Source organism: Muntiacus reevesi, chromosome 2 (genome assembly GCF_963930625.1).
Source record: "Muntiacus reevesi chromosome 2, mMunRee1.1, whole genome shotgun sequence".
In the NCBI taxonomy this organism is placed as follows: domain Eukaryota; kingdom Metazoa; phylum Chordata; class Mammalia; order Artiodactyla; family Cervidae; genus Muntiacus; species Muntiacus reevesi.
Genome location: NC_089250.1, coordinates 90,772,450 through 90,792,463, shown reverse-complemented (window position 1 = coordinate 90,792,463; position 20,014 = coordinate 90,772,450). Strand labels below are relative to the sequence as shown.

The 20,014-nt window shown below is 42.3% G+C and overlaps 1 protein-coding gene across 2 annotated transcripts in view; it reads right to left on the bottom strand.

The window, feature by feature from the left end:
* Positions 1–17,178: 17,178 nt before the first annotated feature.
* Positions 17,179–20,014, bottom strand: part of FMN2 (formin 2) — a 358,232-nt gene continuing 355,396 nt past the window's right edge. For both annotated transcript variants that reach the window (XM_065919853.1, XM_065919854.1), the window contains one exon: positions 17,179–18,759. In XM_065919853.1, coding sequence (XP_065775925.1) covers positions 18,733–18,759 — 27 coding nt within the window. In that variant the 3' untranslated portion in view covers positions 17,179–18,732. The remainder of the gene's footprint in view (positions 18,760–20,014) is intronic.

Here is a 20,014-nt window from a genome sequence, read left to right as displayed (position 1 = left end):
CGTGCCATAGAGGAAAAACCCTGTCCTGGGAGTCAGAAAAACTGGACTCTTTTTGGAACTGCCAGAAACTGATGTGAGATCAGTCTCTCCCATCTGTACCCCTCAAATTTCCCGCCTCTGAAAGGGAGGAGCTCTGGGGAGTGCTGAGGTGTGCGTGCTCAGACGCTCAGTTGTGTCTGACTCTGCGACATCATGGACTGTAGTCTGCCTGGTCCTCTGTCCATGGGATTCTCCCAGCAAAAATACTGGACTGGGTTGCCATTCCCTTCTCCAGGGGATCTTCCTGACCCAGGGATTGAACCTGCGTCTCCTGCATTGGCAGGCAGGTTCTTTACCACCGTGCCACCTGGGAAGCCCAAGAACTTGCTGAAGTAGAAATTTGATGTTTCTGTCTTTAATTTAGGGACAGTGATGTTTTACAAGCAAGCTGTAAACATTGTGTGCAAACATTAGATGCTTCTAGAGCAGATTTTATCCTCCATGAAGCAATGACCTGCTTGGTACATGGTCCTCCATCGAGGAAGCTGGTCGCTTTCCCATCTCCCTGAGGGCTTTTCCTGCAGCCTGGGGAGCTCAGTACTGTCACCGCCCCCTTCGCTTCTGCTCCTGAGTCAAACACTGCGTGTCATTTTCCTACTGTAGAATAGTAACTCAGATAGTTGAAGTACCAAGGATCAGCTTCAGCATGGGCTGCTTCACCTTCCAGGATTCAGATGAGGGGCATAGGAAGGTATTAGTGGGAAGGGCCCTTGAAAACGACTGAGACCTCCTGGAAGGAAACTGCTCCTAAAGAACAAGAAAGCAGATGTGACAGGACAGTCCAGTAGCTAAGGGAGGAATGTCATGACACCTACCACTGGATTTGCCTTGTGGTGCCACCCTGTTGCTCCCGTGACGGAGACCTCTGAAAGTAGAAATAAAACCCGGAAGAGTTGGCTCTAAGACATTGGGTCACTAGCGTTGTCTACCCTCTAAAGGCATATGGCATTCAAAGGAAGCATTGCCCCTACATCGGAGACCCCTCAGAGTTTCTGCACCGTGAGAACACAAGTGCCTGAGTGTCTGTGGCAGGTGTGGGTTCATGAGCCCGTGAGGACCAGCCCCTGGGATTCCCAGAGAAGGTGATGGTCAGGAAGGTGAAGATCCTGTATGAACTGGTGGGGACCAGGGCACCAGTGCAATTTGGGTATTGGTCATCCAGCTCCACCTAGTCGGCACAGTCTGGGAAGTCTTGAGTCAATGGTTCCCATTAGGCTCTATTGTGAAAACTGCTTTATAGATGCTGAGTTGTCATGGCGGAATTCTTTCGTTTGCCACAGGTCTCACTGGAGACAGAGCTCATTCATAAATCAGAAGGACACCTGTGTCTGTTTGAGAAAACAGAGCCAAGTGCCTTGGTAGAGGCAAGGAGGGCCGCCCAGCACACCTTTCCTGTGGGACTCCTATTTGGGGTCAGTTAGAAATTATCATCTTACCTTACCTTTCTGGGATATTTGCTGAAGAGACTAATATACACAAGGCCGCCCTGGATCATATTATGGAAATAGTCAACTGGAAACAACTTTCACATACTTTGCTTACTTTTCATAGCACTAACTCTGTTTTTCTTAGCGCCCAAGGAACATTTCTGATGATGGGAGCTGAGATTACTTTACTCTAATGGTCCTTAGTTTTCAGCAGTGGTAGCTGGTAAAAATGGAATGAGACACTTGGAAATTCTTGGATGTTGTGTTGAATGATTTTTATATATAAATAAAGGCAGTCTTAGAGAATTATGTGATGTTTGCTGGGAATTGCGCCCCCCCTGCCCCCCCACCCCAGTGAAATATGTACAGATGTGAGAGCTGAACCATAAAGAAGACTGGGCTCTGAAGAATTGATGCTTTCAAACTGTGGTGTTGGAGAAGGCTCTTAAAATTCCCTTGGACATTAAGGAGATCAAACCAGTCAATCCTAAAGGAAATCAACCCGGAATATTCACTGGAAGGGCTGATGGTGACGCTGAAGCTCCAATACTCTGGCCACCTGATGCGAAGAGCCGAGTCATTGGGAAAGACCCTGATGCTGGGAAAGGTTGAGGACAGGAGGTGAAGGGGGCGACAGAGGATCAGATGGTTGGATGGCATCACTGACTCAACAAACATGAGTTTGAGCAAACTCTGGGAGATAGTGGACTACAGGGAAGTATGGTGTGCTGCGGTCCATGGGCTAGCAAAGAGTTGGACACAAGGTAGAGTCTGACAAGAACAAATGAAACAGACCAAAACCCAAAGAATAGTTTTCTAAACCATTTATATTATCTTCCAGTGGATGTTTCCACCCCCCCCCCCCCCGCCCCCCAGTGGATGTTTTAAAAGGACCAACCTCTGAGTGAGGAACCAAAGAGTATGAACAACAGAGGGTAGCCATTCTCCTCTGGATGCACTTACTTGAATAAAGAAGTGATTTGCTCAAGGGCAGACATGTTCAGAAGAATCTATGTAAGGACATTGAAGTGAATGATACCTGTCGTTAGTCCTCGGATGATGTGCAGAGAAAGGACACAGTAAACAAGACAAACCATCCGCTCACTCTTCCTGCCAGTTCTTTTTGAAAGGCTCTAAAAAAGGTTTATCTTTGTTAGCTGCAGCTAATGGCATCTCTGAAAGACTCAGAAGCACCTTAAATACCCATATAACTTGTGCCAAATTACACCCTTAAGTAACTTTATTAATGCATAGTAGCAATATAGAAAATAATGCAAATCTAAACTGAATATAGGCCAGCTTTGATAGCATCCAGACCCGGAAATGGAACACTGCCTGAGTGCAGAAGCCACGTGCGTTTCCAGTCACTGTTACCTGCACCCTCCCCCCCAAAGAGCAGCAACTGTCCTGGCTTCTAACATAGGTTAATTTTACATGTTTTTAAGCTTTGTACAAGCTGAGTTATAGAGAATGCATTTGGGCTGGGCTTTTTGTATTCATTCACTCTGAATGTGAGATTCATCCATGTCATTGCACGTGGTTATAGTCTGTTCGTTCTAGAAGCTGTATTGTGTGACTGCCACCGTTTTTCTGCTCTTGTTTTGGCAGACATTGTAGTTTATTTCTGGTATTGAGCTGTTAGGAGTACTGTTGCTTTGAATATTCATGTGCATGTTTTCTGCTGAACATTTGTACATGTCTGTTGGAAGAGAAGTTGCTGTGATAGGGCAGGTGTACACTGAGGCTTGGTGAGTGAACACATTTATGCTCCACCAGGAGGGTCTGCAAGTTTCAGTTGCTCCATCTCTCTGCCAACACTTGTTTTTGTTCTTATTTGAGCCACTCTGATGTCTATGGAGTAGTAGTTGGTTTCCCTGATGACCAGGGACATTAAACTCCTTTTTAATTATTAACTATTGATTCTTGCTCATTTGTGAACTGTCATTGTCTTTAACTGCATTTTTTTTTTAGGATTATCTGCCTTTTTGTAGTGATTTGTAGGCATTCTTTATATCTTCTGAGTAAAATCCTGCTTTAATTATTTTCACTTGTTTTTTTAACTGAGTCTACACTAACCCAACTCTTGAGTATAGAGTCCTTTGTTCTTTATAGGGCATTTTGATTTCTTTACAATACCAGTAGGTTCATCCATGTTGCTGTAAATGGCATTATTTTGGCTGAGTAATATTCCATTGTGTATATGTACCACATCTTCTTTATCCATTCCTCTGTCAATGGACATTTAGGTTGCTTCCATGTCTTGGCTGTTGTAAATACTGCTGCAGTGAACATTGGAGTGCGTGTGTTTTTTCCAAATTATGATTTTCTCTGGGTATATGCCCAGGACTAGGATTGCTGGGTCATATGGTAGTTCTATTTTTATTTTTTTAAGGAACCTCCATACTATACCAGTTTACATACTCACCAACAGTGTAGGAGGGTTCCCTTTTCCCCACACCCTCGCTGGTATTTATTGTTTGTAGACTTTTTGATGATAGCCATTCTGACTGGTGTTAAGTGATACCTCATTGTAGTTTTGATTTGTATTCTCTAATAATTAGTGATGTTGAGGATGTTTTCATGTGCTTTTTGGCCATCTGTATGTCTTCTTTGAAGAAATGTCTAGATCTCCTGGCTGTTTTTTCATGGGGTTATTTGGGTTTTCTGATATTGAGCTGCATGAGCTATTTCTATGTGTAGGAGATTAATCCCTCATCAGTTGCTTCATTTGCACATCTTTTCTCCCATTCTGAGGGTTCTCTTTTTGCTATGTTTATGGTTTCCTTTGCTATACAAAAGCTTTTAAGTTTAATTAGATCCCTTTTATTTTTGTTTTTATTTTCACTACTCTAGGAGGTAGATCAGAAAATATCTTGCTGCAATCTATGTCAAAGAGTGTTCTGCCTATGTTTTCCTCTAAGAGTTTTATAGTGCCCGGCCTTACATTTAAGTCTTTAATCCATTTCGAGTTTTTATGTATGGTGTTGGAGAAGGAAATGGCAACCCACTCCCATATCCTTGCCTGGAGAATCCCATGGACAGAGGAGCCTGGCAGGCTACAGTCCATAGGGTTGCAAAGAGTCAGACACAACTAAAGCGACTTAGCACATGGTGTTAGGGAATATTCTGACTTGGTTCTTTTACGTGTAGTTGTCCAGTTTTCCCAGCACCTCTTATAGAAGAGACTGTTTTTTCTCCATTGTATATTCTTACCTCCTTTGTCATAGGTTAAGGACCACAGGTGCGTGGTTTGTCTCGGCTTTATGTCTTGTTCCATTGATCTACATTATGTTTTTGTGCCATACTATCCTGTTTCTTTTTTTTTTTAATTATTATTTTTATTATAAGTTTTATTGGACTATAGTTGTATTACAGTGTTGTGTTTGTTAGTACCATACTGTTTTGATTACTGTAGCTTTGTTGTACTACTATTAACATTTAATAAAAAGTTCAATCAAAAATTCTTACTTCATTGATCTTTGAAGTGATCAGGCCACAATAACAGAACCACTTTGAAAGCTGCTCCTTACAGAGAAGTATGGATTCACTGGAAAAAGTATTGGCTTGGATTAAAATAACCTGTATTCGCTTAAAATTTCATTAACATTCTGGCATTGTTATCTTTTCACCTTAGGAATTACATTTCTTCAGTAAGTTCTGACATCAAGTAACTTGTACCTGTGCCATGCCACAGTAACTGTGCCGCGTCAAGACTTAGACACGTGGCAATGGTCTCAAAAACCTCCAGCTCCAAGGTTCAGGGATTGGAATAAATTATCAGCAATAATGTGACTGAGTTTTAAAAATGTTTTAGGAGTGTTTATAATATTAAATGAGAGAAATTTGTGGAATCTTGGTTGGCTTCATCTCTGCCTCCTTCGTAGTGCTCAGCACAGACCTATAAACATAATTATCAGTAGAAATTTGTTGACATAAATCTTAACAACCTCAGGAATTCTGTGAAATATTCCTTCACTAGCTATTTTGAGCCCTACTCTCAAATTAATAATGACATCAGGGCTTCTCTGGTGGCTCAGCAGTGAAGAACCCTCCTGTCAATGCAAGAGACATGGGTTTGATCCCTGGGTTGGAAAGATCCTCTGGAGAAGGAAATGGCAACCCACTCCAGTATTCTTGCCTGGAGAATCCCAGGGACGGGGGGGCCTGGTGGGCTGCCATCTATGGGGTCACACAGAGTCGGACACGACTGAAGTGACTTAGCAACAGCAGCAGCAGAGGGTGGGATGGGGTCTGGTGAAGTAAGGTCCCCTCCTTCCTTCAGTATGAATTGCTTTTTTTTGAGTTTCAAAGCAGCCACATGGCAGTTTCCAATCCTTAGGCCCCCATGGTAGCATGCATGGGGCTGGGTGCCTTAGCCCCTTCACGTGGACAAGCCCCACCATGTGGCTTCCCAGAGTTCAGGGGGCAGGATCTGGGGCTTCTGTTGGCGCACACTTCATCACTGTAGCCTGGCTACCTCCCTTCTCTGAACCTCTGTCTTGTCCTCTAATCAGGGACAGGAGCAGCTACCTTAGCAGGACTAACCCTGTGAGGGCTAATTAGGGGAATCCTAGAGTTAATAGCTGGCCCCAGCAGATTGAGTCTATTCAGATCTCCAGATTAAAATAAGTCTTGCAGTGTTATGTGGAATTTCTTCCCTGAGGCCAGATGAAACCCACACCGTGGCATTTCCAGGGTCTCCACTTAGCCAGCTGGACATCGAACCCAAAGGGGCTCTAACAAGCTAACAAACAAGCAGGAGAGAATGATCATAACTAAGTCCACGGGCACAGCTTCTGGCTGGACTGTACCTGGGGCTCAGGGACGTCAGCAGGAATTGTCTTTCCCCACCTCTCAGCTCTGCTTACTGCTGTCATCCTCACCCAAGTAGCTCTGCCTTTGTGGAACAAGCCCTCCAACTGCCACAAGCTGACGTCACATCCCTTCCACTGCCACAGGTTGGCCTCAGGTATCCCCTGTTCCTAACAGAAATAAACCTCCATTCCCCAGGATTCCAGCTTATGCCCTGATTAGTCACTTGTCCAGCCCTGAGTCAATCACAGGCGTCCAGGAGGATGGAACACACTGATTGGTCAGGGAGAGGTCATGTGACCACCCCTCCGGGAAGCCTGTGAGCTATTCAGCATGTTTCTGGGAGGGAGACAGTGTGACGCCCCAAGAGCAGGGGTGAGGGCACAGCTGAAGGATCTGCTGTGATGTGTTTCTGGGATGTACCTGCTTACATCCTCTTCACACACCCAGTGGGAATTCCCCTATTTACAAAATGATTTGTGATGGATGTCTTCCCTTCCCAAGCCCCATTTCACTCATCCACACCAAACAGGATCAAGACCTCCTGTTTGGAGACAGGATTGGGGATCCTCTCCCAGCCTCAAGGCTTGCTTTTAGTGTGTGATTGCAGTCATTTATTCAGTCAGCAAACATCCACTGAGCACCACCACCTGCTGCTATAGGTTTACAGGACTGTTGGTTGAGTCCTGGGCATTGCCCAGGGGCCTCCCAAAGGGAGTGAATTTTGTCTGAGGAGCATCTCAGACACAAATCACTGAATAACTGAATCGCTTTGCTGTACCCCTGAAACTAAAACAGCCTTGTAAATCAACTTTACTTCAGTTAAAAAAATACACCCTCATTAAATTTGTCCTTAAAGTTGTAAAGTTTTCCCTTTCAAATGTAGGTTCCTAATGTGCCTGTAATTGCTTTTGGTGGTATTTTCTGAGGTGGGGAATCCAGTTTTGTTTTCCAAATGGATGCCAAATTGTCTGAGCACCATTTATTAAATGGGCCTCCTTTCTCCATTTACGTATTAAGAAACCTTTCAAACTCCTAGTATCAAGGGCCTGAGGTCTTTGGTGATTTGTAGAGCCCCCTCGGTCATGCTCCCGTCTGTACCTTCTCCCCTCCTTTCACCATTGCAGTTTCTAGTAGTCACAAGTGCCCCAAAAAGCCCCCTGTAGTGACCTGCGGATGCTTCTGTGAGGACAGGGGACGTGAGCACGGAGTACATCATGATCATGCGACCATGCTGTGTGACCCCAACATGGGGCCTGGCTTCCTAAGTCAAGAGTCCGTGTATCTTCCTTTTGGTGTCTGGCTGTGCACAGTAGGGCTGGTAGATTGGAACCTGGGGTTGTGGGGCTGGCAGTGGAGAGATTAGACCTCACAGCTTGCTTCTGCATTCATTTGCCTCCTATGGGCTCCGCCTAGCCAGTGTGGAGACATTTCTGACACCTTTCTCCTAAAAGCCTGAGAGGTGCTCACTGCTTCTGCTTCTCATCCTGGCTTATTCTTCCTTATGTCATGTTGACTGCAAGGCACCTGTTGTTATGTGTTTTTCATAACAATGAAAAAGATGTAGGATTGATACAAGCTCCAGCATGGATGAACACTGACAACATCCTAAGTGAAAGAAGCCGCCCAGGAAAGGCCACCCAGGTCACATGCACATCTGATGCTTTAAATCCATCCAGGATTTGAATATGAGAGAAAGTCTCAATCAAGGTTCCAGAAGAAAGAAAACCAAACCAGAATGAAAGAAGATACTACCATAGAGTTGGGACAGCTGGTGAAAGTTCAAGTGGACCTATGGATCAGATGATTAGAAGATAGTTTCACGATCCTCATTTTGGGGATATGTGCTGGGTTCCTGGGAGAGTATCCTTGTTTGGGGTAAAATACACTGGAGTATTTTGTATGAAGGGGCAAATATGAATACTTTGAGTCTTGCTATTGAAAATTTTCTGTAAGTTTAAAATGACTGAAAAATAAATTACTTATCAAAGCAACCATGTCAATAGGACAGAAAAGTCAAGACAATATCAAACATGGCTAGAGAGGCCAAGTCCTACCCAGATCCTGCTCACCCCAAGTGATGATACAATTCGCCCTTGTAGGATTTCATATGATTGTAAGGGACACTGTGGGAAGATTCTATTAGGAGTCACTATCTCTTGGGTGTTGTGGATGACCTGGATGTGGTAGAAACAGTGGGATTTCTAGTTCTAGCTTTCGACATCAATCCACCAAAAATCTCTTAGATTATATGAATTCAGTAAAGCTGCAAGACCCAAAGTGAATACATAAATCTCAGCTGTGTTCCTGTACAAATAATGAACCATCAGAGAGAGAAATTAAGAAAGCAGTCCCATTTAAAATAACATCAAAAGAACAAAATACCTAGGAATAAAGGTATCCAAAGACATGAAAGACTTGAGCACTAAAATCATTAAGATACTGGTAAGGAATTTGAAGACTCAAATGAAGGAAAGAGATCCTGTGCTCATGGATGGAAAGACTGATTAGTGCTAAAACGTCCATTCTAACCCAAATGGCACACACATTCAATGCAATTCCAACCATACTTCAAATGGTATTTTTCACAAAAACTGAACAAACAATCCTGACAGTTGCATGGAACCACAAAGGACTCTGAACAGCCAAGGGGGTCCTGAGAAAGGAGAACAGTAGTAGCTGGAAGAAATTCACTCTCTGAATTCAAACCATCTTATGCAGCTGTGGTAATCAAACCATGTAGAAATGGCACAGAAAGAGGGAACTAGCCAGAACATTAGCAGGGAGAACCAAGGGAAAAAACCTGCTAATACATGGTCAGTTAACTGATGACAAGTCTGCCAAAGACACACACCTGGGAAAGGACAGTCCCCTCCATAAACTGCTAGAAAACAGAACATCACAAGCCAAAGGACCCTGGACACTGTCTGCACTGCACACAAAACTAGTCCAAACCCACAGTCTTCTACATCAAGCCCTTCCTCTGCTGGGTCCTCTGAAGACAGTGCCCCTCGAGACAGCCAGCCAGAAACAGGGAGCTTCTCCTCACTGTTTCTTCACCTCTTCTTCCCATGGCCTCCCGTCGAAACTGAGCTCCTGAAGGAACTGAGCTCCACTCAGTGTGGACGCAGCCTTGTGTGGTCCTGAAACCAAACCTGGGTAGGTCCCGAGTAGGCCTATGTCCTGTAGGCTGTGTGCAGAGCCGAGTCTGGGGGCAGAATCGGGAGGCCCTGCACTGGTAAGAGAGGTGGGACTGTCGCCCTCTGATGGCTAACTGGAAAATGCAGGCTGTAGCCATTCCTAGCTCAGGGGAGGCCTAGATTCCTGCTGGTTGTCTACTGAATCCACTGCATGTTGGAAATTCAAAAGGATGGAGGCAAATATCCTGGGACCTCTAAGAAAAGTAGTTATAGAACTGTTAGAAAACACGCACAATGATATGAAATTAGACACAAATTTGACAACTTATACCAAAAGTAATTCAACACTGACCAGAAAAAAATTTAAAATAGTAAACTATAAACAATACAGAATAATAATATATAAACTATAAATAATACAGAAGAAAGCCTACATGATCATGGGTTTGGTTGCCTAGATCATGAGCTTTGACTTTTAAGGAATCACACACACAGGACACACACACATATACCATTCATGTGTGTGTGTGTGTATACACAAACATCCACATATACATGAATTCATATATGTATAAATAAATATATATATACATGAATTCATGTGTGTGTGTGTGTATATATATACAAGAATTCCTGTCTGTGTGTGTGTGTATACATTAAATGTATATACATTAATTCATGTGTGTGTGTGTATATATATATACAAGAATTCCTGTCTCTGTGTGTGTATATACATTAATTCATGTGTGTGTATAAAGTGAAAGTGAAGTTGTTCAGTCATGTCTGACTCTTTGCGACCCCATGGACTGTAACCTACCATGCTCCTCTGTCCATGGGATTTTCCAGGCAAGAGTACTGGAGTGGGTTGCCATTTCCTTTTCCAGAGGATCTTCCCGACCCAGGGATCGAACCTGGGTCTCCTGCATTATAAGCAGACGCTTTACCGTGAGCCACCAGGGAAGTCCTGTGTGTGTATATATATACATGAAAGTGTGTGTGTGTGTGTGTGTGTGTGTGTGTGTGTGTGTGTACACACATGAATTCCTGTGTGTATGTGTGCATGCATGCTAAGTTGCTTCAGTTGTGTCTGACTCTTTGTGACCCTATGGGCTGTAGCCTGCCAGGCCCCTCTGTCCATGGGGATTCTCCAAGGAAGAATACTGGGGTGGGTTGCCATGCCCTCCTCCAGGGGATATTCCCAATCCAGGGATCAAACCCAGGTCTCCTGCACTGCAGGCGGATTCTTTACCATCTGGGCCATCTACCATCTGAGCCACCAGGGAAGCCCTTGTGTGTGTATACACACACACACACACGAATATATTATACACATATATACATGAACGGTATTGGCTTGAGATCCAAGAAATACACCATTCATTCATAATGAGCTCATTTTACACAACAGTCCACAGAACTAAATTGGGGGGAAATGGTGTTTTCAACAAATGGTGTTACTAGGCAATTGGCTATCCACATGCAGCAGAATGAAACTGGACCATTAGCTCATGCCATGTACGAAAAAGTATCTCAAAATATATAAAAAGCTTAAATGTAAAAAGTAAAATTGCAGTCAGCCCCTTGTATCCATGGGTTCCACATCCATGGATTCAAACTCCAGATCAAAACTATAAGAAAAAATTTCCAAAGGGTTTCAAAAGGAAAACACTGAATTTGCCACATACCAGCAACTATTTATATAGCATTCACATTGCATTTGTAACATTTATACAATGATTATATGTATTAGTTATTATAAGTAATCTAGATTTTATTTAAGATATACAAGAGGATATTTGCCCAGGTTATTTGCAAATACCTTTCCATTTTATATAGGAGACTTGAGTTTACCAAAATTAGGGTATTCTGGAACCAATTCCCCAAGGGTACCAAGACATGACTGTATAAACTCTTCAATAAAACATGGGGGTAGTGCTTCCCTGGTAGCTCACTGATAAAGAATCCACCTGCCAGTGCAGGAGACATGGGTTCAGTCCCTGGTCCAAGAAGATCCCATGTGCCTCCCAGCAGCTAAGTCTGTGCCCCACAACTACGAGCCTGCTTGCTCTAGAGTCTGCATAACACAACTAGAGACTCTGTGCACAATAGTGCACAATGAAAAGATACCTCATGATACAAGGAGGACCCTGCCTGCCCCAACTAAGACCTGATGAAGCCAAACAAATAAATATTTTTTTAAAAAAACATAAAAAAACAAATGTTGGCAACAATGCAGAGAAGTTGGAACCTTTAGACATACTTGTGCAAATGGAAAAGGATTCAACATCTGTCTATGATATGAATGTAAAATTACCATACAGCTGAATAACTCTACTCTTGGATATATATGCCAAAGAAGTGAAAACAGGTGTTTACATATATTGATGGCAACACTCTTTATAAGACCCAAAAGGTAGAAATGGTACAAATGCTTACCAGTGGGTAAATGATAAACCAATTGGAGTGGATCCATAAACCACTATTATTTTTCCATAAAAGAAATCAAGTGAAATGGTACAGGCTATGTGGAAAACAGGGTGCCAGTTCCTCAAAACTTCATCATAGAATTGACCTGTGATCCTCCACATCCACATCAGGGTACACACCCAATAGTGAAACCTAGGGGCTGGACACCTATGAGTACACCCATCCTAAGCGCAGTATTCATCACAGTAGCAAAAGGCTACTGTGACCCAAGTGACCCAACTGTCCATCTGTGGACAAGGGGATTAAATAAAAGTGGAATACACACAAAGGAATGGAATTCAGCCTAAAAAAAAGAAGGGATTCTGACATGTGCTATTGCGAACAGAAAGCTTGAAGCCATTATAAATGAAGTAACTGTCACAAGCAGAGCAAAATGACATGATTCCACTTAAATGAGGTACACACAGAAGTCAAGTTCAAAGGGAGAAAGTAGAGTGCAATGGCCAGGGGCTGAGGTAAATTTCTTTTTAATGGGCACACAGTTTCACTGGTAAAAAGAGAAAAGTTCTGAACATGGATGGAGAAGATATTTGTACAACAATGTGAGTGTCGTTAATGCCATAGAACAGTGTACTTAAAATGTTTTAAATGGTAGATAATCTGTACAATTAATCACACACACCTACACAAACACACAAAATACATAAATACTGATACATGTTATAATACAGAAAAGGCCATATTTATCTTATGTCTCAGGTCATATTTATCTTGTGCACTTTGCATCCATCAGGGTTGTGAAAATGAAGGAAAGTATCAATCATGTTTCCAGGAAAAGAAACCTGGATCAGAATGGGGAAGGACGTTTCCCTAAAGTTGGGGCAGCTGGTGAAAGTGGAAATGGGCCTTGGGTTGGATTTTAACATGGAAACCATGTAATTTCCTCATTTGAATGCTGCATGCTGGTTCCCTGGAAGAACACTCTTCCTGTCTTGGGTAAAACGCACTGGAGGATCTTGTGTGAAATGGCAAATGCACTCAAGGAAGGAAGGCTGGGAAATCTGAGCACGCAGATACGCAAGACTTCTGCTACGGCAGGTTTCTGTAGACTTGGAATTACAGCAAAGTCAAAAACTTTCCAAAACACCTTATCAATAGCACACCAGAAAATCAGAGAAGACATCACACTTCCTAATAGGGGGCAAGCCTTCTTACCTAGATCCACTTCATACAAACTCACGAACCTGATTGCCCCTGTATGAGTTCACATGGAATTGACAGGCACTGTGGGAAGATGCTAGTAGGAGCCACTTTGTCTTCCATGTTGTGATGACCTGGATGTGATAGAAACAGTGGGATTTTTGAGTTATAATTTTCTACATAATTCCATTAAAACACCATTGGAACTAATAGATGAATTCAGTAATGGTACAAAATCAATATATACAAATCAACTGTACTTCTAAACACAGAAAAATGAACCATCAGAAAGAGAAAGAAAACAATCCAGTTGACAACTGCATCAAAAAGAACAAAATACCAAGTAATAAATTTAACCAAGGGCTTCTAAGACCTGCACACTGAACACTTTCAGACGTTGATGAAGAAAATGAAGAAGGAACCAAGAAATAGAAAGATATCCCATGCTCATGGAAAGGAAGAATTAGTATTATTAAAATGTCCATTCTTTGCAAAACAATGTCCACTGTGAATGCATTCTTTGCCTAACTTTCAATGGTATTTTTCACAGAAATAGAGCAAATCCTCTTAATATTCGTGTGGAAGCAGTCAAAGGCATCCTCAGAAGTGAGAACTGGCTGGAGGCATCTTATGCTTTGACTTCAAACTATGTCATGAAGCTGTAATCACCAAAACAGTGCAGGACTCACCAGTGCACAGACCAGAAGAGTAGGACATGTTACAGAGCCCAAGCTCATTCTGCTCACTGCACAACAGGCCAATAAGTTGGGAGAGAAAGTGTTGGAACAAGAAATAATGATTTTAATTGAAAAGCTAGCAGACCAAGAAAATGGCAGACTAGCCACTCGATCCATCTTTTCTCAGACCCAATTTGGGCTCCTTTTATACACAAGGGGAGGGGTTGGTGCCCCATGCAATGCTGACCAGTGGCTGTTTGGCACTGCAGCTCCACCTGCCCCAGCCCTGTTACAACTATATTACTTTAGATGGTGATAAGTGCCCTGCAGAGAATGAAGCCAGTGTACAGCCATAATACCCTGAATGCATTGCATCGCCTCTGGTCTTGGAAGCTAAGTTAGGGTTGGGCCTAGTTAGTACTTGGATAGGAGATCACCTGGGAATACTGGGTGTTGTAGGGTTTGGGGCTTCCCTAGTGGCTTAGATGGTAAACAGTCTGCCTGCCACGCAGGAGACCTGGGTTTGATCCCTGGGTTGATAAGATCCCCTGGAAAAAGGAATGACTACCCACTCCAGTATTGTTGCCTGGAGAATTCCATGGACAGAGGAGCTTGGCGGGCCACGGTTCATGTGGTCGCAAAGAGTTGAACACAGCTGAGCGCTAGCATTAACTAACTAAATAAGGGGATGAAGGCTCAGAGAGCTGCTTTTTTTAGTGGGCTCAGCAGAGAAGGTTCTCCAGGTGCTAATGGTTGTGAAGGAACTTAATGGACCCCTTTCCTATGTGGCCTCATTGATGCCAGGAGCCAGGCTTTGCCAAATAACAGTCCAGAGACCAGCCTGTCATGGTAAGTTCATTCTGCTTTCTTGTTTCTTACATCTGACAATTCAAGAAGCCCTCACATGTGTGTTACCTCCTTACCATGTCTTTTCTTCATCCAGATTTCCATCTGTACTGGTAGTGCCTCACCTGCATCCATTCCTGCTTTCAGCCACAACTACCCCTTTAAGCTACAGACCCCGTCCTCCATGCTGCAGCAGGGTGGACTGGGTCACCTGGAACACGGGTCCAGCCACTGTTGTGAGTGATGTTGCAGGATGCTCGTCATCCTTTAGGTTTGCCCTGCTCAGCCCCTCACCACCTCCTGTCATCCGTGGGGCCAGTTCTTCCAAGGGGGGCGGCAGGTTCTTTGGCTTCTGGTTGCCATGCTCTTTCTGCAGCTTGTTACCCTCCTTAGAAATGTTTCATCATTTCCACCAAATACCCATTTGGAACTTTTAAGATGGGACCTGAAACAGGCTCTTGTATCATGTCAGTGCCCCTGTCCCCTCCCCCCTTGCCCCACGTGACCTGTGGGCACTCCCCACCCCAAACCATAACAAACTTACCTTAGTTCCTGCCACAAAGTCCTGTTCTGCATCTCTGGCAACATCTCTCGTCATCCTTTCCCCTCTGCACCGTCTTCCCTCCATCAGGCTCACCTGGTTGCAGGTACTGAGAAAAGTGAAGCCCTCTGCCCCCAGAGACCCCTCTTCTCCCCAGCTCTCACCTCGTCTTCATCCCTCTGAATTTATCATTTTGTACTCTTTGAACTGGGCATTACAATGAATTTAATCGCTGCTGTACACTCCTCCCCACCCCAACTTGATATTCAGTTTTCCTTTTTAATTTTTCAAAGTATTTTGTGGTAACAGTGACTTATATTACATAACTCTCACACATGCTTTGTATGTTGACTTCACACACAGCATGCTCACCGCCAAAATTTTAGTTTCAGTTCCTCACCATACAGTGGGCCCTTTACCCATTTCTCCCTCTTTCTTTTCATTTTTAAATATCAGTTATGAGCACCAGGCCTTGGCACAAAGTAGATGACAAGCCAACGTATAGGTGATGAAAAATTTATACTGAAAAATTAAATTAGACCAATTCAAAGATGATTTATGGGGAAAAAGAAAGTCTTTTCCATTAGCTTTTTTTTTTTTTTGGTTAGCTTCCATAATGCTTTTCTATTAGCATAATGCTTCCTTTTTTTCCTTCTATTTCCTTGTCTATATCCATCTCTTTGCACCATAATGTTCTCTGCCTTATTGTCTTCCCATAATGCTGATGTAGGAGATAGGTGGACTCCAGGTTAGACATTTACAACTAGCCTCCTGTTTACATTTCCTGAGACAAGAGATAGGTGGGCTCCAGTTGAGGCATTTACAGTCAGCCTCCTGTTTGCCCTCTGAAATGGAAGTAACAACAGAAAGAGGGTAAATAGCCAGTGTTTGTCTCTTATAAACACTTTAATAGTCATGGCAAGGACAAAGAGGGACAAAATCCTGCTTTAGTGAAGGATTAAGAGATCTCCCCTCCCCCCACCCCCTTTTGGGACAAGGGAAACACTACACATTGCAGAAAGGCTCCTTGTGGGTCAAAAGTCCTGTGAAAATGCCAGACCATAATGAATCTTGCTTCTCCCAGAAGCCTCCACTTCGAGATCCATCTTAGCAGAGGGGTGTGTGCATACCAGGGGAGAGTCCCAGGATAGGTCAGATGTGTAAAAAGAAACCAGAAAATTGGCAGAAAGGAAGACAAAGACACAGAAGAACTGGCCTATGTAAATGACTTAACCACCTCTTTATTGTGCTCCTTCTCACTAGGCAGGGCACCTATAACCTTTCTCTCCAGGTGTGTATCTCTGTCTTGCTTCTGTCTTAACTAAACCAACTCTTTCTCTATGTCCTTTCCCATGTGTTGCTGTGCTGTGTTTCTAATAATAAACCTTGTACCTGCATTTACAGTTTCTGCCTCCATGATAAATGCATTTTTCACTGGGGGCAAAGATCCAGGGAAAATTAGCTTCTAACCTCTAGCCCTTGCTGGCCTGGTGGCTAGGATTCCTGGTTTTTGTTCAGGCTACCCAGGTTCAGTTCCTGGGCAGGGAATTAGATCTCACTTCATGCCACCACTCACTGCTGCCTCACTGAGATCAATTCAATTTTTTATCACCATTTAATCTACATTATATGCATTTTTGCAGCTAACTTGTAACGTACAGAAAAAAGTTCTTAGGTATTAACATACTGGTATTTCCAAAAGGGGGAAATACTTCTTCTCTAAATCTTCATTAAGAAAATTTGAACTTAAGAAAATATGTTTTGATGTAGCAGAATTATTATTTTATCTTTACAAACCAGCCTTTCTTAAATACTCAACTGCTAGTAACTGTTCAGGCTTCCCTGGTGGCTCAGCTGGTAAAGAGTCCACCTGCAATGCAGGAGACCTGGGTTCGATCCCTGGGTTGGACAGATCCCCTGGAGAAGGGAACGGCTACCCACTCTAGTATTCTGGCCTGGAGAATTCCATGGACTGTATAGTCCATGCGTTCGCAGAGTCAGACACGACTGAGCGACTTTCACTATTCACTAATAACTGTTCAGCCTGAAATAAGAACTTTCAAAAATCTTTGGACACAGATGCTCTAACTTAATTCCCCTCTGGGATAAATATTTAGCATGTGCTTTTAGGTTATATATACACAATAGGCACAGAACTCTTTTATTATGCATTTTATTTTCATATAAATTAACATCCTAGAAAAATTAAAATAGAAACACTAAATACAGTATTGCACATAGCAATCTCTGTTAAATGCCCCATTATATCATTGAAGTTCATATACACATGGAGGGACTGAAGGAGACAGGAAGATGGCAGAACAGCAACCCGAGAGCTACTACTGTGTCTGTGCACATCAACTACAGACTGAAAGGTCAGGACAGTATTTTACATAAATAGAAACATAGTTACAATTCAGATTTTCTTTTTAAGTTGCTTCCATAATTGGTTTGCAATAGCAACAGTCTCCCCTTTATTCATACCCCAACACATATCATTTTTAAAAATCTATTAATGTTAGACAAAGCCATCACAATGCTTCAGGAGTGACTTTAAAATACTCTGAGAAAGAGTGGAGATATACTTTTTCCCTCTCAAACTAAAATAAAATCTTTTCCTAGGCTCCTTTAGATCATAAACTCTTGCATACTCATTTCATAGCTTTTGATTAACTGCCCTAACACATAAAGAAAACCCCAATCAAGTCACAATATTCAGGCAGGTGGGTTTAATGAACAAGTCCTAGGTAGATATCAATCCATCTAAAAGTTACTTTTTTTTTTTTTTTTGCCAACAGCTGTCAGGTTTGGAAATTTTATGAGGATCATTTAAAAGCACTGTGTCATTTTCTTTGAGAAGGGCAATGGTAAAAGTTAGGCACAACTTTGGTTTAATTGACCTTTGCTGCAGACTGGCTTTATGTAGGTCCTAAAGGACATGGTTGATAAAGGCCCTCATTTAACTTAAAATTATGATTCCTGCCTATATTAAATGATGTATAGAAAGGGTTTTCCTTTTGCTATATTTTTTTCTATTCATTGTCTGATGAATAAAAAAAAATGATAATCTTCTTTCACAAATATATAGTTACAGAGACCAACCCTAGAGCTGGGAAAGCCTTATCTATGACATATATAAATGGTACCTCAATTTTAAAATAGAAAATTTTTTATGTAGATGTGAAACTGGTACAAACAAGTCACTAGAAATAACATGTTAACCATAAATCTAAATGCAGTGAGGTGGAGTACTGGTCGTCAGGAGAGTGTTTCGCAGTGACAGGGAATATTCTCACAACAGTAAGTTGGAGGTTACTGTTTAGCATGTTCAGAATTAATGCAGATACTGCCTCTTACACATGCTGTTTTGGTCTATTGGTAAAATACCATAAACTTTTTCAAAAAGAAAAGGTGTCACATTCTCCACTGGCCTACTGCTTTTGCATTTTTATATGAATACAGTGTAGAATTCAACAATCAGTAAACTGTCTGGAAAACATAAAGATTATGCAAGAGGCCAAGAAGAAACATGATCAAAATGATGAGTTTCCTTCCTGCCCTCAGGCCGGCTGAATTCTGTGGAAGTGGCTTCAGTGACTCATTTTTGTTCTGCTTTTCATTGGTCAGGTTTTCATGCTTATTTTTGCTTTCTGAAATAAATGCACCAGGTAAGAGAAATAGTTAGAAGGAATGACTTTAAAGAATGTATGGAGTTTAGAATAGTATTTTCATTTGGATCAATTTCTTTGAGAAAAGGTTAAGTATCCACTAGCTCATAAATTTAAAAAGATGTAAGTAAAATCGATTTCTCTCTTAGAATTTTCACTAATGTTTTTGAGGGGAAAAAAGGTTTAAAAACTTAGCTTCTAATCAATGTGAAAGAGTATCAGCTCACCTTTCTCATTTTCAGTCTTATGTACAAACACATAAATATGAAAATTGAACCGAGGCGTCATCTCATTGTTAATGTGATTTAATTCTCTTCTATGACTCAGATGGTAAAGAATCTGCCCACAATGTGGGAGACCTGCGTTCGATCCCTGGGTCGGGAAGATCCCCTGGAGAATGGAATGGTGACCCATTCCAGTATTCTTGCCTGGGAATTCCATGGATAGAGGAGCTTGGCAGGCTACAGTCCATGGTGTTGCAAAGAGTTGGATACAACTGAGTGACTAACACACTTTCATCTCATTGTTAATGTGATTTAATTCTCTTCTATCCTTATAACAGCATACCTGTGGTTAGTAAATAACTGTTCCTTCTCATTCTATACATGTACTGGAAGATTTACTTTCATCAAAAAGAACATAAACCAAACCATAATATAACACTTGTTGTTCAATAAGATTTTGATACAGAGAAACAGAAGGGAAAGTATCTTTTAAATGCAGATATAATTTCTAACTTTTTCTAAATAAAGCTGTTTAATTGTGGCCCCATTTGGGTTATTTGAATATCTTCCATTTACACTATATTAGACGAACTCAATTCAAAATGCTATTTTAAGGTCTAACCCAACTTTTCACTTAAAATAACATTTACTTACTCTGTAGTGCCAAGTGATAATCCCTCAAACATTCAACAAAACATAAGACAGTATCACACGGACTCATCATGTCCACCAAACCCTTCCCTTCCTGGTGCACGACCTGGTGTTTTATTTTGAAGGGAGCAATGAGCCAAGAGGGAACAGCTTGGCTTGCTACACTTGTCTGTGGGCTGACAGGTGCTGGTAGCCCCCTGTGCAGCCTGAACCCCGGTCTGAGCAAAGAACAATGCTGCACCTGGCACTCCCTATGTTAGGCCCCAAGGGTGCTCATGGGATTATGACAGCTGTGCTGTGACACATGTATGATGAGGAGAGTCAAATTGGCCCCCAGCTCCACCAGAAGCCCCCCACATATA